Genomic DNA, 17,915 nt, shown 5'->3' on the forward strand with positions numbered 1-17,915 from the left:
TTTTTGCAGTTCTGGCGTGAGCTCGGTTTAACCTGGCAGGTAATGTGTTTGCTGATGTTGCTGCTCTGTGTGACCGCAGCTTCCCGGCTGATGTTTATCCGGCCATGTTTACTCATGTGTGTGAGAGCGTTTGATAAGGAGACACTCGGTAGCTGCAGAGGAAAGAGCCTCCCAGTCCCACATCCAGTCCCACATCCAACTGCTCATGTGCCTTCATCAAATATTAAAATATGAGCGCCGTCCCCCCGCTGCTTTGGCACTGAGGAGCAGGGAGGGGGATAAAAAAGAAAACCCGTTAAAAGCCACACAAACAGACAGACTGACGAACCAAATCTGTTTAAGATCAATGGTCCAGATTTCTCAGTCATAAAACATCAGATGCATTATTCATCCTCCTTTGCTCTTTCACACATTCTTGGAGACTAAGAGGGCTGGAACTACATCCTAGACGTGTCTGGTTCTTATAGAGGCCTCTTTGGAGTTGCAAAAAAACAAATAAACCGTAAGCTTAGATAAAGCTGTGACCTCTTGGTGTCGAGGTCAGGGTGCGTCGCTGCGAGGACTTCCCTCCGCCACCTTGATGTGTCCAGAGATCAGAGGCTGGCGTTACAGATAAGACACCTTGCAGAGCTCTGGGGATAGGACTCTGCCAAAGACAAGGTCACGACCTCTACCCACTCTATCCCCAGCCTAGCTCTGCTCGCCACATACCGATGACATGCCAGCGTGGCCTCTGGGACCGTAAAACCAACTGAGCTGCAGGTCTGACAGAAAGCGGAGCTCCCACACGGACTACCGCCGGTCAAAGGTTATACCAATAGAATGTAAGATTTCTTTCTGGGTGTATATTTTATGACACACTTTGAGCGTGAATTATGACAACGACCTCTCAAGGTGTTGGAGATATATCACATCTGATACGACTGCTAGTCTTGGCCTCCTGCCAAACATACGGCAGCCAAATCCTCCGAAGTTTATGTGCACGCCGTTACCAGAGACGTATGCGGAGCAAATTTAATCAGCATCAGTGAAAAACGTATTCCCGTATGCCAATATAATTCAGAATGACTGTGATGCTATCGTAGCGAGGTAATGAACTAATCAGTATGACTAATGCTTTCTAGAAACCTGCCTCTGCTTGATCTCAGCCTCGGTTAAATTCATTAGTCTTATCAGCATGTTTTTGGAGGCTCGGTGCTGATGGTGCTTCACTCACAAAGACCTGGTGTCACCGTATCAGCCCGGCCATCGAGCTCTCATATCCTCAGAGCCTGATAACTCTGCTTTTTATCAGCGCAGAGGGCAGAGATGTTCAGCTTAATACGTGGGATTTTTCAATTTGGGGAAAAAAGATACTGAGATCTGTCAGCTTGATCTGAACAGTATGACATGGAGTCAGGGATGGAGGTGATCCTGGATGCTTTTATCATCTATAGCCTTGTAAAGAAGGACAACGAATGTTTCCTGTATCACAATGATTTGATGGATTCATAAAGGAAATTGATTGATTAAAGTTTGCCTAACCGTAACCACAATCTTTCCCTAAGTGTTTTAGTTACCTAACCTTAACTTTAGGAGCCACATATTGTATTTTTCTATGTTTATAGTCTCGTTTTTTAGATGCATTTACTTAACACAGGGATAAATGCATTGCCTTTCCTGTTGCTGCTTCACTATAAAAGCCACCTGAATGCTTTTAATGTGAAGCCGCTGCAGTATGATGCTCCGCTTGCATTAGCAGCATCTTAACACAGATCTGACACAGTGTTAAAGGGGGCATGTCATGAAATGCATTGGCTCGTTAGAGTACGTCGCCCACAGCTTGAGAGCTACCTTTGCAAAGGTGCAACATATTATTCTCACAAGCCAATCAGAGCAGACTGGACTTTTTTCAGGAGGCGGTCTTAAAGAGACAGGCGCTAAAACGGAGCGTTTCAGACAGAGGGTGAATACAGGTATATTCAGACAGCAGGCTGTTCTCACACACTAGTTATACCTACACAAAGTAATGCACTTGTAATGCACAGAATCCTCTATCATCTCTCAATTAATCAATCTATGTTGAAGACTAAATACCTCTCAGTTAATGAACCGTCTCTCAGTAAATGAAGCTGAAACTGAGCTGAGCATCACACTGCTTAATTGTACCCAAAACCTCAATGAGTGAAGCTGTAGAGGCTCACACAGTGGCCTTATTGAGTGGAGGACATCGGTGTAACCAATGCCTCCAGTGAGCAGGATATTCTTCATCTGCCTACCTGCCCCGAACGGAGCAGAGTCGGGGAATATGGATTACTGGAGATACAAAAGGCCGCCTGTTCATCATCTAGGGAGAGTTTCAGCAGTTATCTGATGTTCTTCCTCCAGCAGCACCTACGGCCCGACCCAGCCCAAACATCAACACCTCGCCACCGTCAGGAATCCAAATCCCCGCAGATTATCTTTCCAAACATTAAGATACGTCCAACGCTCAAATAGCCCTCCGTCTGTTCGGGCTTCTCCTCCTTCGCTCCATGGGTCTGACAGAGTGGGCCATTCATGCCTGTTGGGAACAGTGGCGAAGCTGTTCGCCGCGCAGATCTCACAGGGGAGGGTTGAAAAAGTAGCCGAGGAGTGAAATACATCGGAGCTGACATCGCTATTCGATCACTTCCACAGAGCTACCTGTGTGGAGGAGCGAGGGACGGTACCACGGACCTACACGACTGCATGTATGTGCACTTCTGAGTCTTTAAATCGATCGTTAAGTCCAGTTTTATCAAATGTGCAGTAGCTTATGTTTCAAAATAAAAGCCCCAACCTGCTCTCTCTTTATCTTTATTAATATTTCTCATGCACACAAATATTTATTTTTCCATTTCCCTCTGTCTGTTTCCTGTGTCTGTACTATCTCTTTGGCTCTCAGCCTCAGTTTTAAATCTGCAAAAACACACGCGAGGGAGGAGCGGTCGAGGAATGCTGCTTTCAGGAATAAAAACAAATACACAGTGTGTCCACGCTGATGTTTCCAGACAGGATGGGAATCGAGGAAACAGGGAGCGTACATGGGGACGGGGGGGGTGGAGGTAGGAGTCTGCGGTGCGACGCGGCCCCTGCCCAGATTTTTTACAAGCCTGGGGGTTGCTGGGTTTTATTATCATCTGGGGGCCAATATTCAGCCAGGTGTACTTGGAAAGGGAGGGAGAGTGGTGGTGACAGACCTGGCAACCCAGAGGAGCACGGGGGAAATAGAGAGGCTGCTGTACGACAGAGAGAGAGACGAATGCAACAAAGAGAGGGGAGGACATCAATAATTGGAAAGAAGATAAATCCTCTCAGAGGATCGCCAAATTATTGACTTTCTGAATATACAGTTACGAAATCAGTGTGCCGCGTCAGATTCAGCAAACGCTCCTAACTTCAGATAACTGTGTAAATGACCCCTTTAACTGATCAGCGAAGTAGCCCAAAAGCATGACTGTGCTCGTATTTGAAGGTATAATTCAATGACAACATCAATCAATAAGACCTGAAACACTTTCTCCACGATGTCCAGACATCAGTAATCCCCGAAACCAAAAGAAAAAGAGACAAAGGGCATGGGAGAATGAGAGTTTGTGAAGGGGGCAGATCGGAGCAGAGGCCTGATACTAAACAGATGTTGGTTGGTTCACAGAGGGGAAGTTGGGCTTCTGTTTATGCAGGCTTTGACAGACGGGCGCCGCACCTAACCGAGCCACGCTGCAGCGAGCGCGGAGAGAGTCTGCTGATCAAGTAGCAGCGACTGTGTTCCTTCACGGGAAATTAGGCACGTTATAGATTGAGTAAAAGGCCCTCAAGAGGATCCATTCAGCTTTATCTGCACTACACAGCTCGCCTCTCCAGCGCTTCTCGCCTCTTCTCATTACAGTTTGATGGCGAGCTTTGTGGCGTCATGTTGGCCGTAGTAGTTTTTGTTCCAGCTCACTGGTTTGTTCAGAATCACACTTAGATACTGTAGAAATTTGGTGGTAAAGTTCAGCTGTGAGGACGACAAAGTCTATCCAGCAACGATCTCGTGACCTCCAAGCGCGTGTTTTCACTGAGATATTTCTTGCCTGAGTCACTTTGTCAGATTCGCTGACATTTCACGTGCATTAGCTCCAGGCTTCGGCTTTATCACGGCTTCTCCTCTGTTTAATCCACAGGCTGATTTATTGACGGGGGCCTGTCGGAGTGTGAGCCGAGTGTACCGAACCAGGTGCCGGGCAGATGTCGAAGCAAAGCATTAATGTCAGTTTCTGACTTTCCTTTTCTCTCCGTCTTCCCGCCTCGGGATGGGGAGTGGAGATAGCGCCTGCAGGCATGCAGGGAACCATAACCGGGGAAATGGTAATGTGACAAGAGGACGCTGTTTGTTTGCGCACCTGTCATCCCCGAAACCCACCTGTGCCACTCATGCTTATCAGATCCACATGTCCTATCTGAGCCGACAGCGACGGAGATACGCTGAGGTCTTTTTTAAAAAATGGGGGAGGTAGATGAATAATAAGGAGAGCGGTGAAAAGAGATGGGTTGTGGTGACTTTTGACCTCTACTGCAGGACTCGGTGCAACGAGTATTCCCGTGGTCATGAATTATTTCTGGGGTGATCGCCGTGTTGTTGCTCGGCGCATCTTCCCAGACAGACTGCGGGGGTGGCGGCAGCTTCAGGGTTAACACAACAGGCTGGTGGCCAAAGGGTTGCCTGTTTGAATCTAAAACTGTGCGTGGGGGGGAGAGTGAATGCACACACTTCCATAAACAGATATGTTCCCCTGACCAATGGAGTTAACTAGTAGCCTATATTACACACAACAGCCCTGGCAAAGGTGGTGTAAATCTAGGTAACCTCCACCCCCGAGGCATTGCTGTAAATAAGGATGTCCTTAGTGAACTTGCCTTGTTAAATAATACATGTTAGGCTTGTTTTGTGCCTGTTCACTGAAGCTTCAGTCATAAATTGCCGTGCTTTTGAAAGAAAAAACACAGTTTGAGGATCACAGGTACGGAATTTTATACTATTTTTCCAACAAAATTAGCGTGCAAATGCAAGTTTTTTAATCACAAGAAAACACGCTAAAAATAGGCGATATAGACTCCTTTCCCATTGTCAGTAGATGAGTATGTCTTTTATGTTTTTTTCTGGTGTGTCGCGTCCGACCAATGGCGTAAATATCAACGGTGCAACTGGTGCAGCAGCACAGGGGCCCACAAACCGCCTGTGCACTAACAGCAAGCGTGCATCCGTCTATAACATCGGACGCTGAATCCGTTAATATGCACTTCTGTTACGTCATGTAAACAAACTACATCCAGTCAGTAGGCGATCTATCAGCTGTGTGCTGGATCAGACTGGAGACGTAACCACTTATCGTACATTTGTACAGAAAACAAACATTTTATATTGTGATATTTACTGGAAATAAAGGATCTCCCTTCAGCCAGCTGCCGCCTTATTTAGGTTTTTGTAGTGAAATGATGACGTGAATAAATAGAAACAGGGAGAGGGTTCAGAGATTTTAATCTATAGCAACATAATTGTTACCTCTCATATGATACATCTCTATATAGATATATATCTGTACATTTGTCCCCCTTTCAAATATAAAAAATCTTGATCAGCGCAGCTTTAAAGTTATATACAAGCTGAACATAAAATCTCTTGTTTCTTGAGTTCATTTTGTATAACTTAAAAACAAACGGCATACTTTCATCCCATACGTAAGCATGAAACCGCCCTGTAGGGCTTCCAAGTGCATCTACACTTTTGCGAGCAGCAATCATTTGTGAAATGTGACGCCACCATCATTTGCATATAAAACGGGCTCCTGTACAGCAGTCAGACTCACAGGAAGTTGTTTTGTTCTTATATTTCAGCGGAGCAATTTTTAGCTTGAAGAGATCCTCTACTTTGGCTGCATCCATTTCACGGGTTAATGTGAACAAAGACCTCTCAGTGCGGCGGCTCGCCACACTCCGTCATGTGATCTGAGAGACGACTGGGAGTCCAATAACTCAGCGGCATAAAATATTTAAATCGACCATCATCGACTTCTGAAAGGCATTATTGAAGCCTATTTTTACCGTCGGGGCTCATCCAGGTTGGGAAGGAATTTTAATATGAATCTGAGGCCAACCGCACGCTGTATTTACACAGTTAATGGCACTAAATCCTTGTTATCATCTCAAGTGGAGTCTTATTTTTAGCAGCCATATTTGTTTTATTTCTTCCAGATGGGAGCCGGGGAGGAATTTGACATGAGTTTCTGTTTAAGCCTCTCAGACGGGGTGACATCAGTGGACTTGAATACTCTCTTGTCACGGGATTGAAACGTATTGGATTTCTCTGTGTAAAGAACTGTTGAGGCCCCCGCCAAAAAAATATAAGTGTCAAAGGTCTATCTGATAAATAAATTAGATTTCCTTCGTTACCATAACCGAACAGGAGCCTCAATTCACATATTTGTTTGCGCTGAAATGTGGGCTCCGTATCCGGAGACGTTTGAGATATTTTAGGATCAGAAGTGATAATTCTGCTACTGTGGGAAAATGTCGCAGTGCAAGGACCTGAATTTCCTCTGCTTAGGCCAGCTATTTGCTCTTACAATAACAACACTGTTCTATCATTATTATTTGTTTACCCAGCTAACCCTCTTTATCTGGGGCAGGCCCCTTTTAGCCAACGCTCTCGCTCATTCCCTGAACCCTGTGGAAGCCGTTTCTCAACCAACGGGCTGATTGAAGTGAGTGGCGGCTTCATTCTGAGGGGTCACAATGGCTCACCCATCAGACGACCCCTGACCACTGAAAGCTTTACCTTCATGGTATTATACAGCACATGTACAGTATAATACCATGGCATTGTACGGGGCACGCTAGAGCGTTCTGCATTGTTCTGCTTGGAGGTCAGAAGTTGGAACGACCACATCGGTCAGATTATTTATGGAGGTCAACAGACAAGATATCCACTCCATGGTAGGCTAAAAATATAACTGTCACATATCTTTAGTTTAGTTTGTTTTGCATTCTTCATTTTTAAAGTAAAATGATCAACAGATTAACCCGTAATGGAAAATAATTGTCAGTTGCAGCTCTATCTAAACACTGAAACTGAAGATACAATAGAGAGCTGCAGGAATGAGTCCTGAAACCCGTAAATGATGTAGCATTTTTGCACATCCGGTTCCCTCGTCTGGAAGTCAATGGTTTTTTTTAACGGATTTTTGGTAGTGCTGTGCAGTCTTTAGTTAATTAGTCGTTTTTTAATGCTTTTTCTCACGCTGAATGACTTCTTTCCAAGAAACTTATGAGCACATCTCTGATAAACAAGATTTAAAGTGTTGCTTTTGTGTGAGATCCGTATATTATATATACAGTATATATATACACTCACTGGCCACTTTATTAGGTACACCTTGCTAGTACCGGGTGGTCTTCTGCTGCTGCAGCCCATCTGCTTCAAGGTTCGACGTGTTGTGCGTTCAGAGATGGTATTCTGCAAACGTCACTAACACAACTTGCAAAACAAAACAGCGATCTCCTGGTTGAAAGGATTTTTTATTCTACATCACTAGCTCTGATCGTATTTACACGGATGCATTTACGTTTCAGTCAGGACAGACTACATGGTGTACAAATGACACGCCAAAAGCAAGAAAGGCGTTCTTATTGCACGCTAAATGCTTTGCACATTATCGTGCCATTCGTACGCCTTCTCGCGATTGCATTTGGCTTCAAAAATCATAAAAGTGGTGTTCATTTGTGGAGATTACATAAACGTTTGTTTGACACAGAGCTGGGAAATGGAAAAATCCCATTGGACTTTTTGTCGAGGGAACCAGGGCGATGCTAATTTCCTAGTTGGGCTACAAATAAACCCTTTAGCACTTTATTATGGGAGTATTTAACCATCAATCATGTATCTTTCACCATGCCTTTATGAGGGAACAAATTGCTCTTTTCCGTATTGTTGTGTTGCACATCACAACTTGATACCTGATCTCACTTTTAGTGCTCCGAGGTCTGAAAGGGACTCACTAAGTCCGTCTGAATGGAGGCCTGATGAGAAAATGAAGAGCTTTCAGCATCGCCTCATTCCAGCATCCTCTCTGCCGCACATAAGTGGTCCATTTACAGTGAAACGTATCCTGAGACCATTCAAATGCTTTCCCAGTGTACACAGAGCCCGTGCTGGAGGAAGTGGGTCGGGAGGGGGGAGGCTTAATAATGCACTAATTCAGCTGGTTGGACTTGAATCTCCTCGATGCTCAGACTCAGGCAGGAATGAGACACAGGAAGGGCGGGGAGGACAGAAAATCACACCAGGAAATGCCTCCAAAATAAACGTTGTTGTGTGTGAGTGAATCGGAGGGGTAGAGTTGTGCTGCAATATTTAACAAAGAGTAAACACAGAGCAATTAGTTGGACCCGTTTCCTGCTAAATGATTTGAATCCCAAAGAAATGATAATTAAATAATCATAGGAATCTTGTTTGCTGTGCATAATTTCCTGCGTGGAAACCTCCAGCTCCTCCAGCTGTTGTGCCAGATGGATGCCGGTCGACGGCTCGATAGCCCGCTGGCTGCCACGAGCTCCCACAATAGCCCTTCAGTGACCACTGTGACCACACACAAAGGCACATCGTTGACCACTGACACCGCAGACAATCAGCCCCGCGGGTCAAACGGCCCCCGTGCAACGCATCCCTCATTCAATCCCGCTCACCTGAGGCTCAGCACGCCTCATAAAACCCCAATCACTCCTCTGATGTCTCGCCGCGGAGAGAGAGAGAGAGAGAGAGAGAGGGTCCCGGAAAATCATTGAGCGCCACAAGCACATCACCATAAAGTTGAGTTATGGACTCATGAAAGGCATGCAGATCATATTATCTCTTTAGAAAGTGACTGGGACTCAATAATGGCGAGTGGCTCCAGCTAGCCGGACGACTCACACAGACAAATGTTACTACATGCAGATGATATTGATTCCTCTCATGGAGCCGGAGTTTTAACCCTCTGAGACCCGCAGGATCGCGGGCTGACTTTACTGTCTTTCAGAGGCTCTGGCAGATTCATTTTTAGAGCTGGTGTGAAGATACTGATACCATAAAACTAGAACAACCCAAGGAATATATTGGTACCAACCATGTCATACTAGTTTGTAGGGAAGGAGGTTAAATAACGCTCCAAACTTACTCTAAATTTTGTAGAGGAAAAATGCCATTTCATTGTAGTGAGACCATTTTTAAAACACTTGACCTCTCTGTATAAAATGACCTGTGGTGACCTCTAGGATAATCACAGCCTCATGAAACTTTACAGCCACAAACTAGAGACCTAGAGCATTCAGAGGATGGATGGTTTTCCTAGGTAGATTGACAATAAGGGGGTTTTCTGAGCAGTTTACACAACAGAAGTGCTCACCATCTAATTGCTGAAAAATGCAATTCTTGCAGAAATCTCCAAATGTCAAAAGTTTTTGATCCCAAATCACAGCATGTCTTTTTCTATGGTGTTCCTCAAGGTCTTGGTGTCTTAATGGTGTATTCTGGAGGGATTATTGATCATTTTATTAATTCTTGAGTGGTAAAAATGGCACCAAATCTGTGTAACAAATGTTATCTACCCCCAAATTGCTGCAACAACGTATGAGACACTAAAATGGGCCTATTGTGGGCCTCAGAGGGTTAATGACAAAGAGCCAAGCATTCAAATTGCTTTATCTCAACAATCAATGAGTGATATTAAAGGCTGGAAATGCACGGCAAAATATTATTGCAAAATATCTCCTGAATCCGGTCGGATGAGGTCGACACCAAAGGACTTTCTGCAGCGTATAATTGGATCTGCAGAAGCGGCCAATCTTCCAGCCGCTGCCTCTCTATAATGGTGCAGCTCCTGCATGAATTTCCTTCTAATCATAGTAATAGCTCTGCTCTGCACCTCGTATTGATACTTGGCATTTGAGGTAATGTGGCGACAGTGGCCGCGTTATGATGAGCGCTGTAAAGCCCTGAGATAACACAGTGGAACACCATGTGGAAGTGCAAATTGCTGGCTTGATTTCTAACCTGCAGCGAGATTAGGAAACTATTCTGTGTGAGCAGTGCGGGGAAAAGATCAACACAGTCTACCTATCGGCCCTGACAGCACCCGACTCCTCAAATAGTGGCATGAAGGTCACTGCCTCCTGACTGCGAGGCGGTAAGTGTAGCCGGCAGGCGGATGTGGTGAGCTGGACTCTACTCAACTCCCTCTCGCTGGCTTTTTCGCCGAGCGGAGACGAGGCTAGCATCAGCCGCAAACGCTTCTGACAGAGCGCATTAGCCACGTCAGACGAAATCAGGTTCCCTGCAGACAACACCTTATTATAATGCAACACACTGCGGCGGTTTGAGGCAAGGCAGATCTCTCAGCTCTCGTTGCGTCCGCCTCTGTTGCTGTGTTTGCATACGAGGGCGAGCTCCGGTGCAGGATATTGTGGAGAAACATAGCAGGGAATGGCTCATACTATGAAAATAACCACTGGCCGTTTTCTTTAAAACATGTCAGACAGAATTACGAGCATTTTCTCCTGATGAGCAACACAGAAAGTACAAAATAAACACTGAATTTCCAACAAAAAAAGTGTGACACACAAGTTTAAACACTTCTAAAGCTGCCCTGCGTGCATTCTGGGAGATAATAAGAGCCCATTATGACACAGTATTAACAAACTTCCACACGAGGCTGCAGGCTTTCCCTCGGGGCTCCCACCCTGTGACACATCACACAGCCAGGCAGGTGATCTTTTGTTCAGGAGGAAGATGAGGATGACTCCCAGAGAGAAAAGCAGATAGCAAACAGAGTTTAAAACAAAGAAAGAATAACATGAAAGACAGCTGTGCTGCAGGCTTTTCCCCTGACAATATACAGGAGCACTATTGTGTTGTGTCTATCGGTGCTGCAGGGAGCTGACAGGCCCTTTAAAGCTGCAGAGCTGTCTGTACTGAGAGGCTGTCATCAATAGAAAAGCACAGGGGACAAGAGGACGCTGGGTCAGGGCCGGGACACTGCAGGGACACGACCAGCTGGAGCACCTGGTGCTCGCTGTTACACACAAAGACAACTAGAGCCATGTGAGGTGACCAAATGGAAGCACACGCTCACCCGGCCTGTTAAGCATATAGATTTGCTTACACGTGAACAAGCATTAGTGTATTTGAGTCCACATGAATGCACGTGCTATCACATATACACTGGGGTCAACGTCCTCATACAACGGTTCCTATGTCCATCAACACGTGTCAATTTCCGCTACGTGACATGCATACAGTCTTTTCAAAATAAACTTCCATCTGCTTCCATCCGTTACTTAAGTACGGAAGTTACGTGACAAATAAGGCGACGTTGACTTCTGGTTTCACACGGGACACAAACGTCGGACTCCTGGGCGAAAGTCTGGTGTATTTTCATGCACGACCTCCTCTCTACACGGCGTTTGTCGCTATTTTTATACGCTATTTTCAACTGCAAATCATGCAATTTGTCAACATCTGTTTTATCTAATAAGATCAAGTTTTCATCCATTCATCTCAGAGTTTTCATTTACATATCTGGAGGTCAGAGGTCAAGGGGACCCCTTTGAAAATGGGCCATACCAGTTTCTCCTCGCCAAAATTTAGCACAAGTTTGGAGCGTTATTTAGCTTCCTGACAAGCTATCATGACATGGTTGGTACCAATGGATTCATTAGGTTTTTCTAGTTTCATATCATGCCAGTATCTTCACTCTAGCTTTAAAACTGAGCCCGCTACAACCTCTGAAAGACAGAAATGGTCCGTGCCCGCCGTCAGATTGTTAAGAGGTTAATAGTTTATATAATAAAAGATCAATACATGACCTCTGTGTGTCAATATAATATTGCCAGGCAAAATATTGTGATACTGTGCTGTATTGGTTTTTCCCCCACCCCTAGTAGATACAGTAGTTTGTGCAATGTACAAAAAAATATATATATATACTGTATATAGCTTATTAAGATACTTTTTTAACGTGAAAACTCAAACTTCAAGTCTTATTTCACATAATTTGAATCTCAACTTCTGAGCAAAACTACAAAATATGTTGCCAAATCCTAATTTTCTTGTGGTTTTGTAGTTACTGTAATGAGTTGGCAGGTCCTGCCAGCAGGATGAGTCTACGATTTGACAGACTGACGCCACCCAAACTGCTCAATTGAGCAACTATGTTTTTAACGACTTCTTATTGTCTATGGACGAGCACATTATCGAGCCGTCGTATAAACGTGTGTGTGATTTATTCGTTGGAAAGTGATGCAAAATTGAGCAATACGTGAAACCGGATCATTCACCTGCACGTCAACCTCAACAATTATAATTACGACCAATAAATCTGTCGGTATCTGTAGCCGGTTTCCCGTAAAGAGACGCTTCTTTCTCATTAGTGGAACACCTCTCTCTCTCTCTCTCTCTCTCTGCTGAGCAACTCAACCTGCCCAGAAACCAATGTTGCGCATTCACCGTAGCATGAGTAACAACATGACCTCAATATTTCAGAAGTCTGTTTTGGGTGGTAGCTGTTGTGGTGGTGGTGGTGGTGGTGGTGGTGGAGGGGAGATAATCCATGCAAAGCTCTGAATCTGAATTTGGGCTGTTGAAAGCCAATAAGGCGGCATCAAAATGAGGGCAGAGTTAATTAATCATCTCGGCTTCCTTTTCACGGCCCTCCCATGACTGTCCCGGGGGCTTGTGAGAGTGTGTTTTCTATGTGTGTGTGTGTGTGTGTGTGTGAGGAAGCAGGAGGGTGGTGCAGGTTGCAGCTGGGGGATATTAGCATAACGTAATGTGAGCCAGCAGACTGCTGAGCTCCTGTAGGCCTGCTGCAAACCTCTGAGGAAAAAACAGGAAACTACTGACACCTGCTTTATTCAATGAGCACTGAAAAGACAGCAGATTAGTTGCCGATGTTGCACCAATTAATAACAATAACAAAAAAATCCTTTTTATAATTCAGTCGAGGCATCAAGGAAGCCTTCACATGAGATGAAATGAGGTCGTACACGCAGACAGACATCAATCAAGCTGTGACTTCGGATGCCACCGCCAATTAAACTTCACAAAGACAAAGCAAAATGTTTGTCCAAAAGATTTTGTTTTTCCTCGAGCCGTCTCGCCACCGTCTGTAATTAGCCGTAATGCTGCGCAGCTGTGAGTTGCTCATCTTTCTTTTTTGTGTGTTGCAATGTGGCTCAACAGCACAAACAAAAACTCATTCATTATTCTCTATAACAGACACTTTCAGACACTTGTGAATCACCGTTTAGCATCATTACTGCCAGGTGTACTGACGCAACGCAATCCATTTTTGCATCTATAAAATGTGACGCATTTGGGCTAGTTAGTAATCATTCCTCCTGTCTGCATCGGCCGTCTCTCTTCCCAACAAGATACCAATGTCTACTTAGTATTTTCTTTTGTTTCCTTGCTGAGCTGTGATGGAGAGAGAGTAAGAAAAAGAAGGAAGTCGGGTTCAGGTAGTTTGGGCGGTGCAGATTGGCTCTCATAACGGATCAGGTATTAAAAAACCCTGACCCGCTCCAGTGTTGAAGTACTTGAGATTTGGTCTTGGTCTCAAGACCACTTTTTGAAGGTCTTGGTCTCGTAATCGTCAGCGTTTCTACACAGTCTTGTCTTGGTCTCAGACAAAGAGATAACATTTTCCCCCATCGACCGGTCGATTAGGTCGAATTTCAGTCAAGACTTTCTTTGGTCGACTACAATCCTACGAACAAGGACGTACATTAAAATCAAGTTAAGAAGGGATCTCTTCAGGAGGAATGATTACAGTAGGGCTGCAACTAATGATTGTTTGGTCTAAAAAATGTCAGGAAATGTTGATGATAAGCCCGAGATGACGTCCTCAAATGTCTTGTTTCGTCCACAACTCAAAAGATATTCAGTTTATTGTCATAGAGGAGTAAATAAAGCAGAAAATATTCACATTTAAGAAGCTGCAATCAGACAATTTAGACTTCAAACCGATTAATCGATTATCAAAATAGCTAGCGGTTAATTGATTAATCGTTGCAGCAACCAAAAACTATTTCAACATACATATTGCTCTGAGGCAGGCTTGAAAAAAGGTGAATCTATCCTTTAATTTTATCACTTTTCCCATGTGAACTGGAATTTCGAAACAGCGTCTGCTCACCACAATGAGATAAAATCCCTTGGAAGAGTTGTGAAAGATGTCACCTGTCTCGCGCAAGTTTCTGCACGTCGATATTAAAATAATTGTAAACCAGCGGATGCCCTGAAGGAACTTAATCAATCTTAAACCTAAACGTATGTTCTTTGGATTATGTACTTATTAGCTATTGGGTTAGAGCATGTACAACACCCTCTTAAAAAGAGATTTGCTCTGCGATGACTAAAACGGGTGACTGAGTCATGAGGAGCGGTGCATTCCCTTCTCTTCTGCCACAGGCAGGTTGATAAGGCTTTTATTTTGGCAGGCTGAGGATGATAAAGAAAAAGCACTCCTGGACTTTTAAGGTGGTTTTGCACGCCAAACAGACCTCGGTGCAAGTAACGCTTTCATCCCATTCAAAGCGATGTTAACAGGAGCGAGTCTCTTGTGGCCCCTGACAAAGCTTTATTTTGTTTTGAGGCTTTTGAGTGCAACGCAGAAATATGACGGACGGTGCAGAACATCAGCCGTAATGCCAACATTCATGCCGCAATGCATTACAGCCAGAAAGACGGAAAGAAAGAAAGTATTTTTGTGGAAGTCTTTCAGGCTGGAAAAAGGCTCAGTGGGTCAGTGTGTGTGTTTGGTGTGTAGGTTTGGGGTTGTTGGGGGGGGATTTCTAAACGGAGCTCAGGGAGCGATCTGGGCACGAGGAGAAGCGAGAGAGTGAAATAAGATGGAAAAATGCAATCATGCATCCCGGGCCTCTCCAGCTCCTCGTCGTGTCCCCCCCTCCTCCTCCTCCTCTCTCCTCCACGAGCCATTAGTCACTATCCAGCTCCTGTTAATGTAATTAGATAAAGGATATATGGAGCCTCGGAGCTCGGCGGAGACATTTGTCTGCATAATTGCGTCCATGCGGTGGCAGAGGCTAAGAACCCCTGGATTTCCACAAAAACACCTCTCGATATTTCAGAAGAAGTGGAGGGAAGAGAAGAAAGAAAGAGAAGAGAAGAGAAAAGACAGATCCCCCTAAAAATAATCCATTTTTCTTTCTTTTTTTATCTTGTGCCGTGTTTCCAGAAGAACACAAATCACTTTTTCTAGGCAATCCAATAAGACGAAGCACTGAGGATTAGGGGTGGAAGAAAATATCGATATAAACAAAAAAAAACTAGGCCTAAACTGTCTGACGGCCGACCGTCGGCTTGGTGTGTCACGACCTTTAGAGTGAAGATACTGGCATCATATGAAACTAGAAAACCTAAGGAATCCATCGGTACCAACCATGTCATACTAGCTTGTCGAGAAGGAAGCTAAATAACGCTCCAAACTAACGCTAAATTTTGGCGAGGAAAAACTGGCATGGCCATTTTCAAAGGGGTCCCTTGACCTCTGACCTCCAGATATGTGAATGTAAATGGGTTCTATGGGTACCCACAAGTCTCCCCTTTACAGACATGCCCACTTTATGATAATCACATGCAGTTTGGGGCAAAAACCATGCAGTAAAGATGTGTTATTTTTGCCCATTCTTCTTCTTAAAAAACGCGATATACCGCCTTGCTTACAGTATCATGATACGTATCGTATCGTACGCAGCCCTATACTTATAGGATCACTTCTGCTAAAAACAAAACCAAAAAACAGAGTCAAGAATCGAAGCAGCATCCTCAAACCTGGATGATATTTTTAGATCTGGCTGTTGCTACACATTCAAATGCCGCCAGTATACACACACGCATACATTAACACGTACACAGCGCTCGTTAGGTAATAAACTGTCAAACGTCACAATCCGTCTACGTGCAGATGGCGGGCAGAGATCCCCCTGATTCAGACCTTCTGGAGATGCATCGGAGAAACGTGAAACAAACCATATTCTCGCATGTAATTAGTGGCAGACACAGCTTGTCAGCTAGTGACCTACATATGGAACATGGCGAGATCGCTGGATGCGCCACATACAGCCAAGAAGTACATTCATCCATACACTTCACAAGCATGGACGCACAGAAAAAGCAAAGCCATGGCTCCAAATAATGATTACTTTTCCTATGAATTCATCAATTCATCATTTAGTCTGTGGAATGCACCAGTTTTATCCAAATAACAGTCAAAAAGCCAAAAGATTTTTGAAGAAAAGCAGCAAATTCTCACATTTCAGGAGGTGGAACCAGCAAATATTTGTCTTTGACTTCAACAAAAAGTCAATTGTCAAAATTGTCAGCTATTCCTTTCAGCACAACATGCACCAAAAAGCACAAATACTGCATGCACACACCAAATACAAACTTGCTTCCTGATGCATTGTAACCCTTCCCCCCGCATGCCCTGCACCTCTCACCCAGGGCAGTTCCTGTCTCCTGTCTGGGCCACTAGCGATGTAGGTGGTAGAGGATTTGGGCGGACTGGAGGGCAGGATGTTAGCCTGATTATCACCCAGTCAGACCTACTTCCAGCTCCAGACAGCCTGCCTCCTGCCCCAGATACCTCCTAGACGGATGGAGCGCTGCGAGGGATGGAGGGGACCGGAGGGGAAGCGTATGGACCGAGACTCACCGCCAGCAGCTCCAGCAGGGGGACGTTTCGGATCCCCGACACGACGCCGTGGTCCACGAACTGGCTCATCCTGCGTTGCTCCCTCTTCTTCCGCTTCGTTCCCCACTTCTGCCGAGTCTCAGCTGCTGTGTGTATGTTTGCATTCGGCGGTGTGTGTGTGTGTATGTGTGTGTGTGAATTATGATGCAGCACGCAGCGTTGGCAGCGAAAAGCCTCGTCTGAATCCTCCTCAGCGAGGCCACATCAGCTCTTGTCAATATTTAACCAGCGAGTCAGGTCGGATTAAATCACCTGGGCAAGACCTGCTGTGGTTTGCTGCCCAGGAGAGCGTGCGAGTGTGTGCGTACTTGTATTTGTGCAAGACATAAAACATTAACACGTGTCAAGAGAGGGGTTTAATTCAGACTCCAGGTTGGCTGTTTCCATCCAAAACTCACACTCAAAGTCACGATGTGGCTTCTGAACACTGAAACTACTGCTGCTGCTGCCACTCGGGGAGATCTAACGATGTAAAGACGGACTTGGCAGCGAGAGAAGACGTGTGTGTGTTCATGCAGCTGACTGGCGGAGCGACAGGAGTATCAAACAGCCAATGAAAGGGCTCCTTGACATTTGCCTCGGGAGTATTTCCTCCCGTCTCACTGTGAGCGCAGCACCTCCGTTTGACATCGAATATGCTGTATGACTCGTGAGCTCTGGCAGGGAAAGAGAGGATCTTGATCCAGCTGCTTTGTACTGCTCATTACACTTTTTAGTGGGAAGACGTGTGGGTCAATGGGGGATAAATGAACGGTGTTGATTTAGAAAACTATGACGACGTTGACAACCTTTTTTTCCATGTCAAAGAAGAGACGATGACGAGACGGCACCGACATCATTAAATAGTAACGGTGACGATATCAAACATGCAGTATCGTTGACGAAAAAAGACGAGGCGAAAATGTAGTTTAAAAACATAAAAACTTTACCAAAGTGTCTCTTTATTTTTGTCACTTCCCCTCTGTCTGTCTCAAACTAGTTGGCGGTTTGCGGGTCGGGTTTGGGTGGTTGAGTAACCCATTTTCATTCACATATCTGGAGGTCAGAGGTCAAGGGACCCCTTTGAAAATGGGCATGACAGTTTTTCCTCGCCAAACTTTAGAGTAAGTTTGGAGCGTTATTTAA

General features: G+C 44.9%; 1 protein-coding gene across 3 annotated transcripts in view; it reads right to left on the reverse strand.

The window, feature by feature from the left end:
* LOC141763142 (nck-associated protein 5-like) overlaps positions 1–17,915 on the reverse strand; it is a 134,341-nt gene that overhangs the window by 94,076 nt on the left and 22,350 nt on the right. The window contains exon 1 of one of the 3 annotated variants that reach the window (XM_074627508.1): positions 16,752–16,882. The exons of 1 other annotated variant lie outside the window; for it this stretch is intronic. In XM_074627508.1, the coding sequence (XP_074483609.1) occupies positions 16,752–16,820 (69 nt within the window). In that variant the 5' untranslated portion in view covers positions 16,821–16,882. Of the gene's footprint in view, positions 1–16,536; positions 16,556–16,751; positions 16,883–17,915 lie in introns of those variants that run through there. One more of the 3 variants, XM_074627509.1, reaches the window with a different exon arrangement.

This window comes from Sebastes fasciatus, chromosome 24 (genome assembly GCF_043250625.1).
Source record: "Sebastes fasciatus isolate fSebFas1 chromosome 24, fSebFas1.pri, whole genome shotgun sequence".
Taxonomy (NCBI): domain Eukaryota; kingdom Metazoa; phylum Chordata; class Actinopteri; order Perciformes; family Sebastidae; genus Sebastes; species Sebastes fasciatus.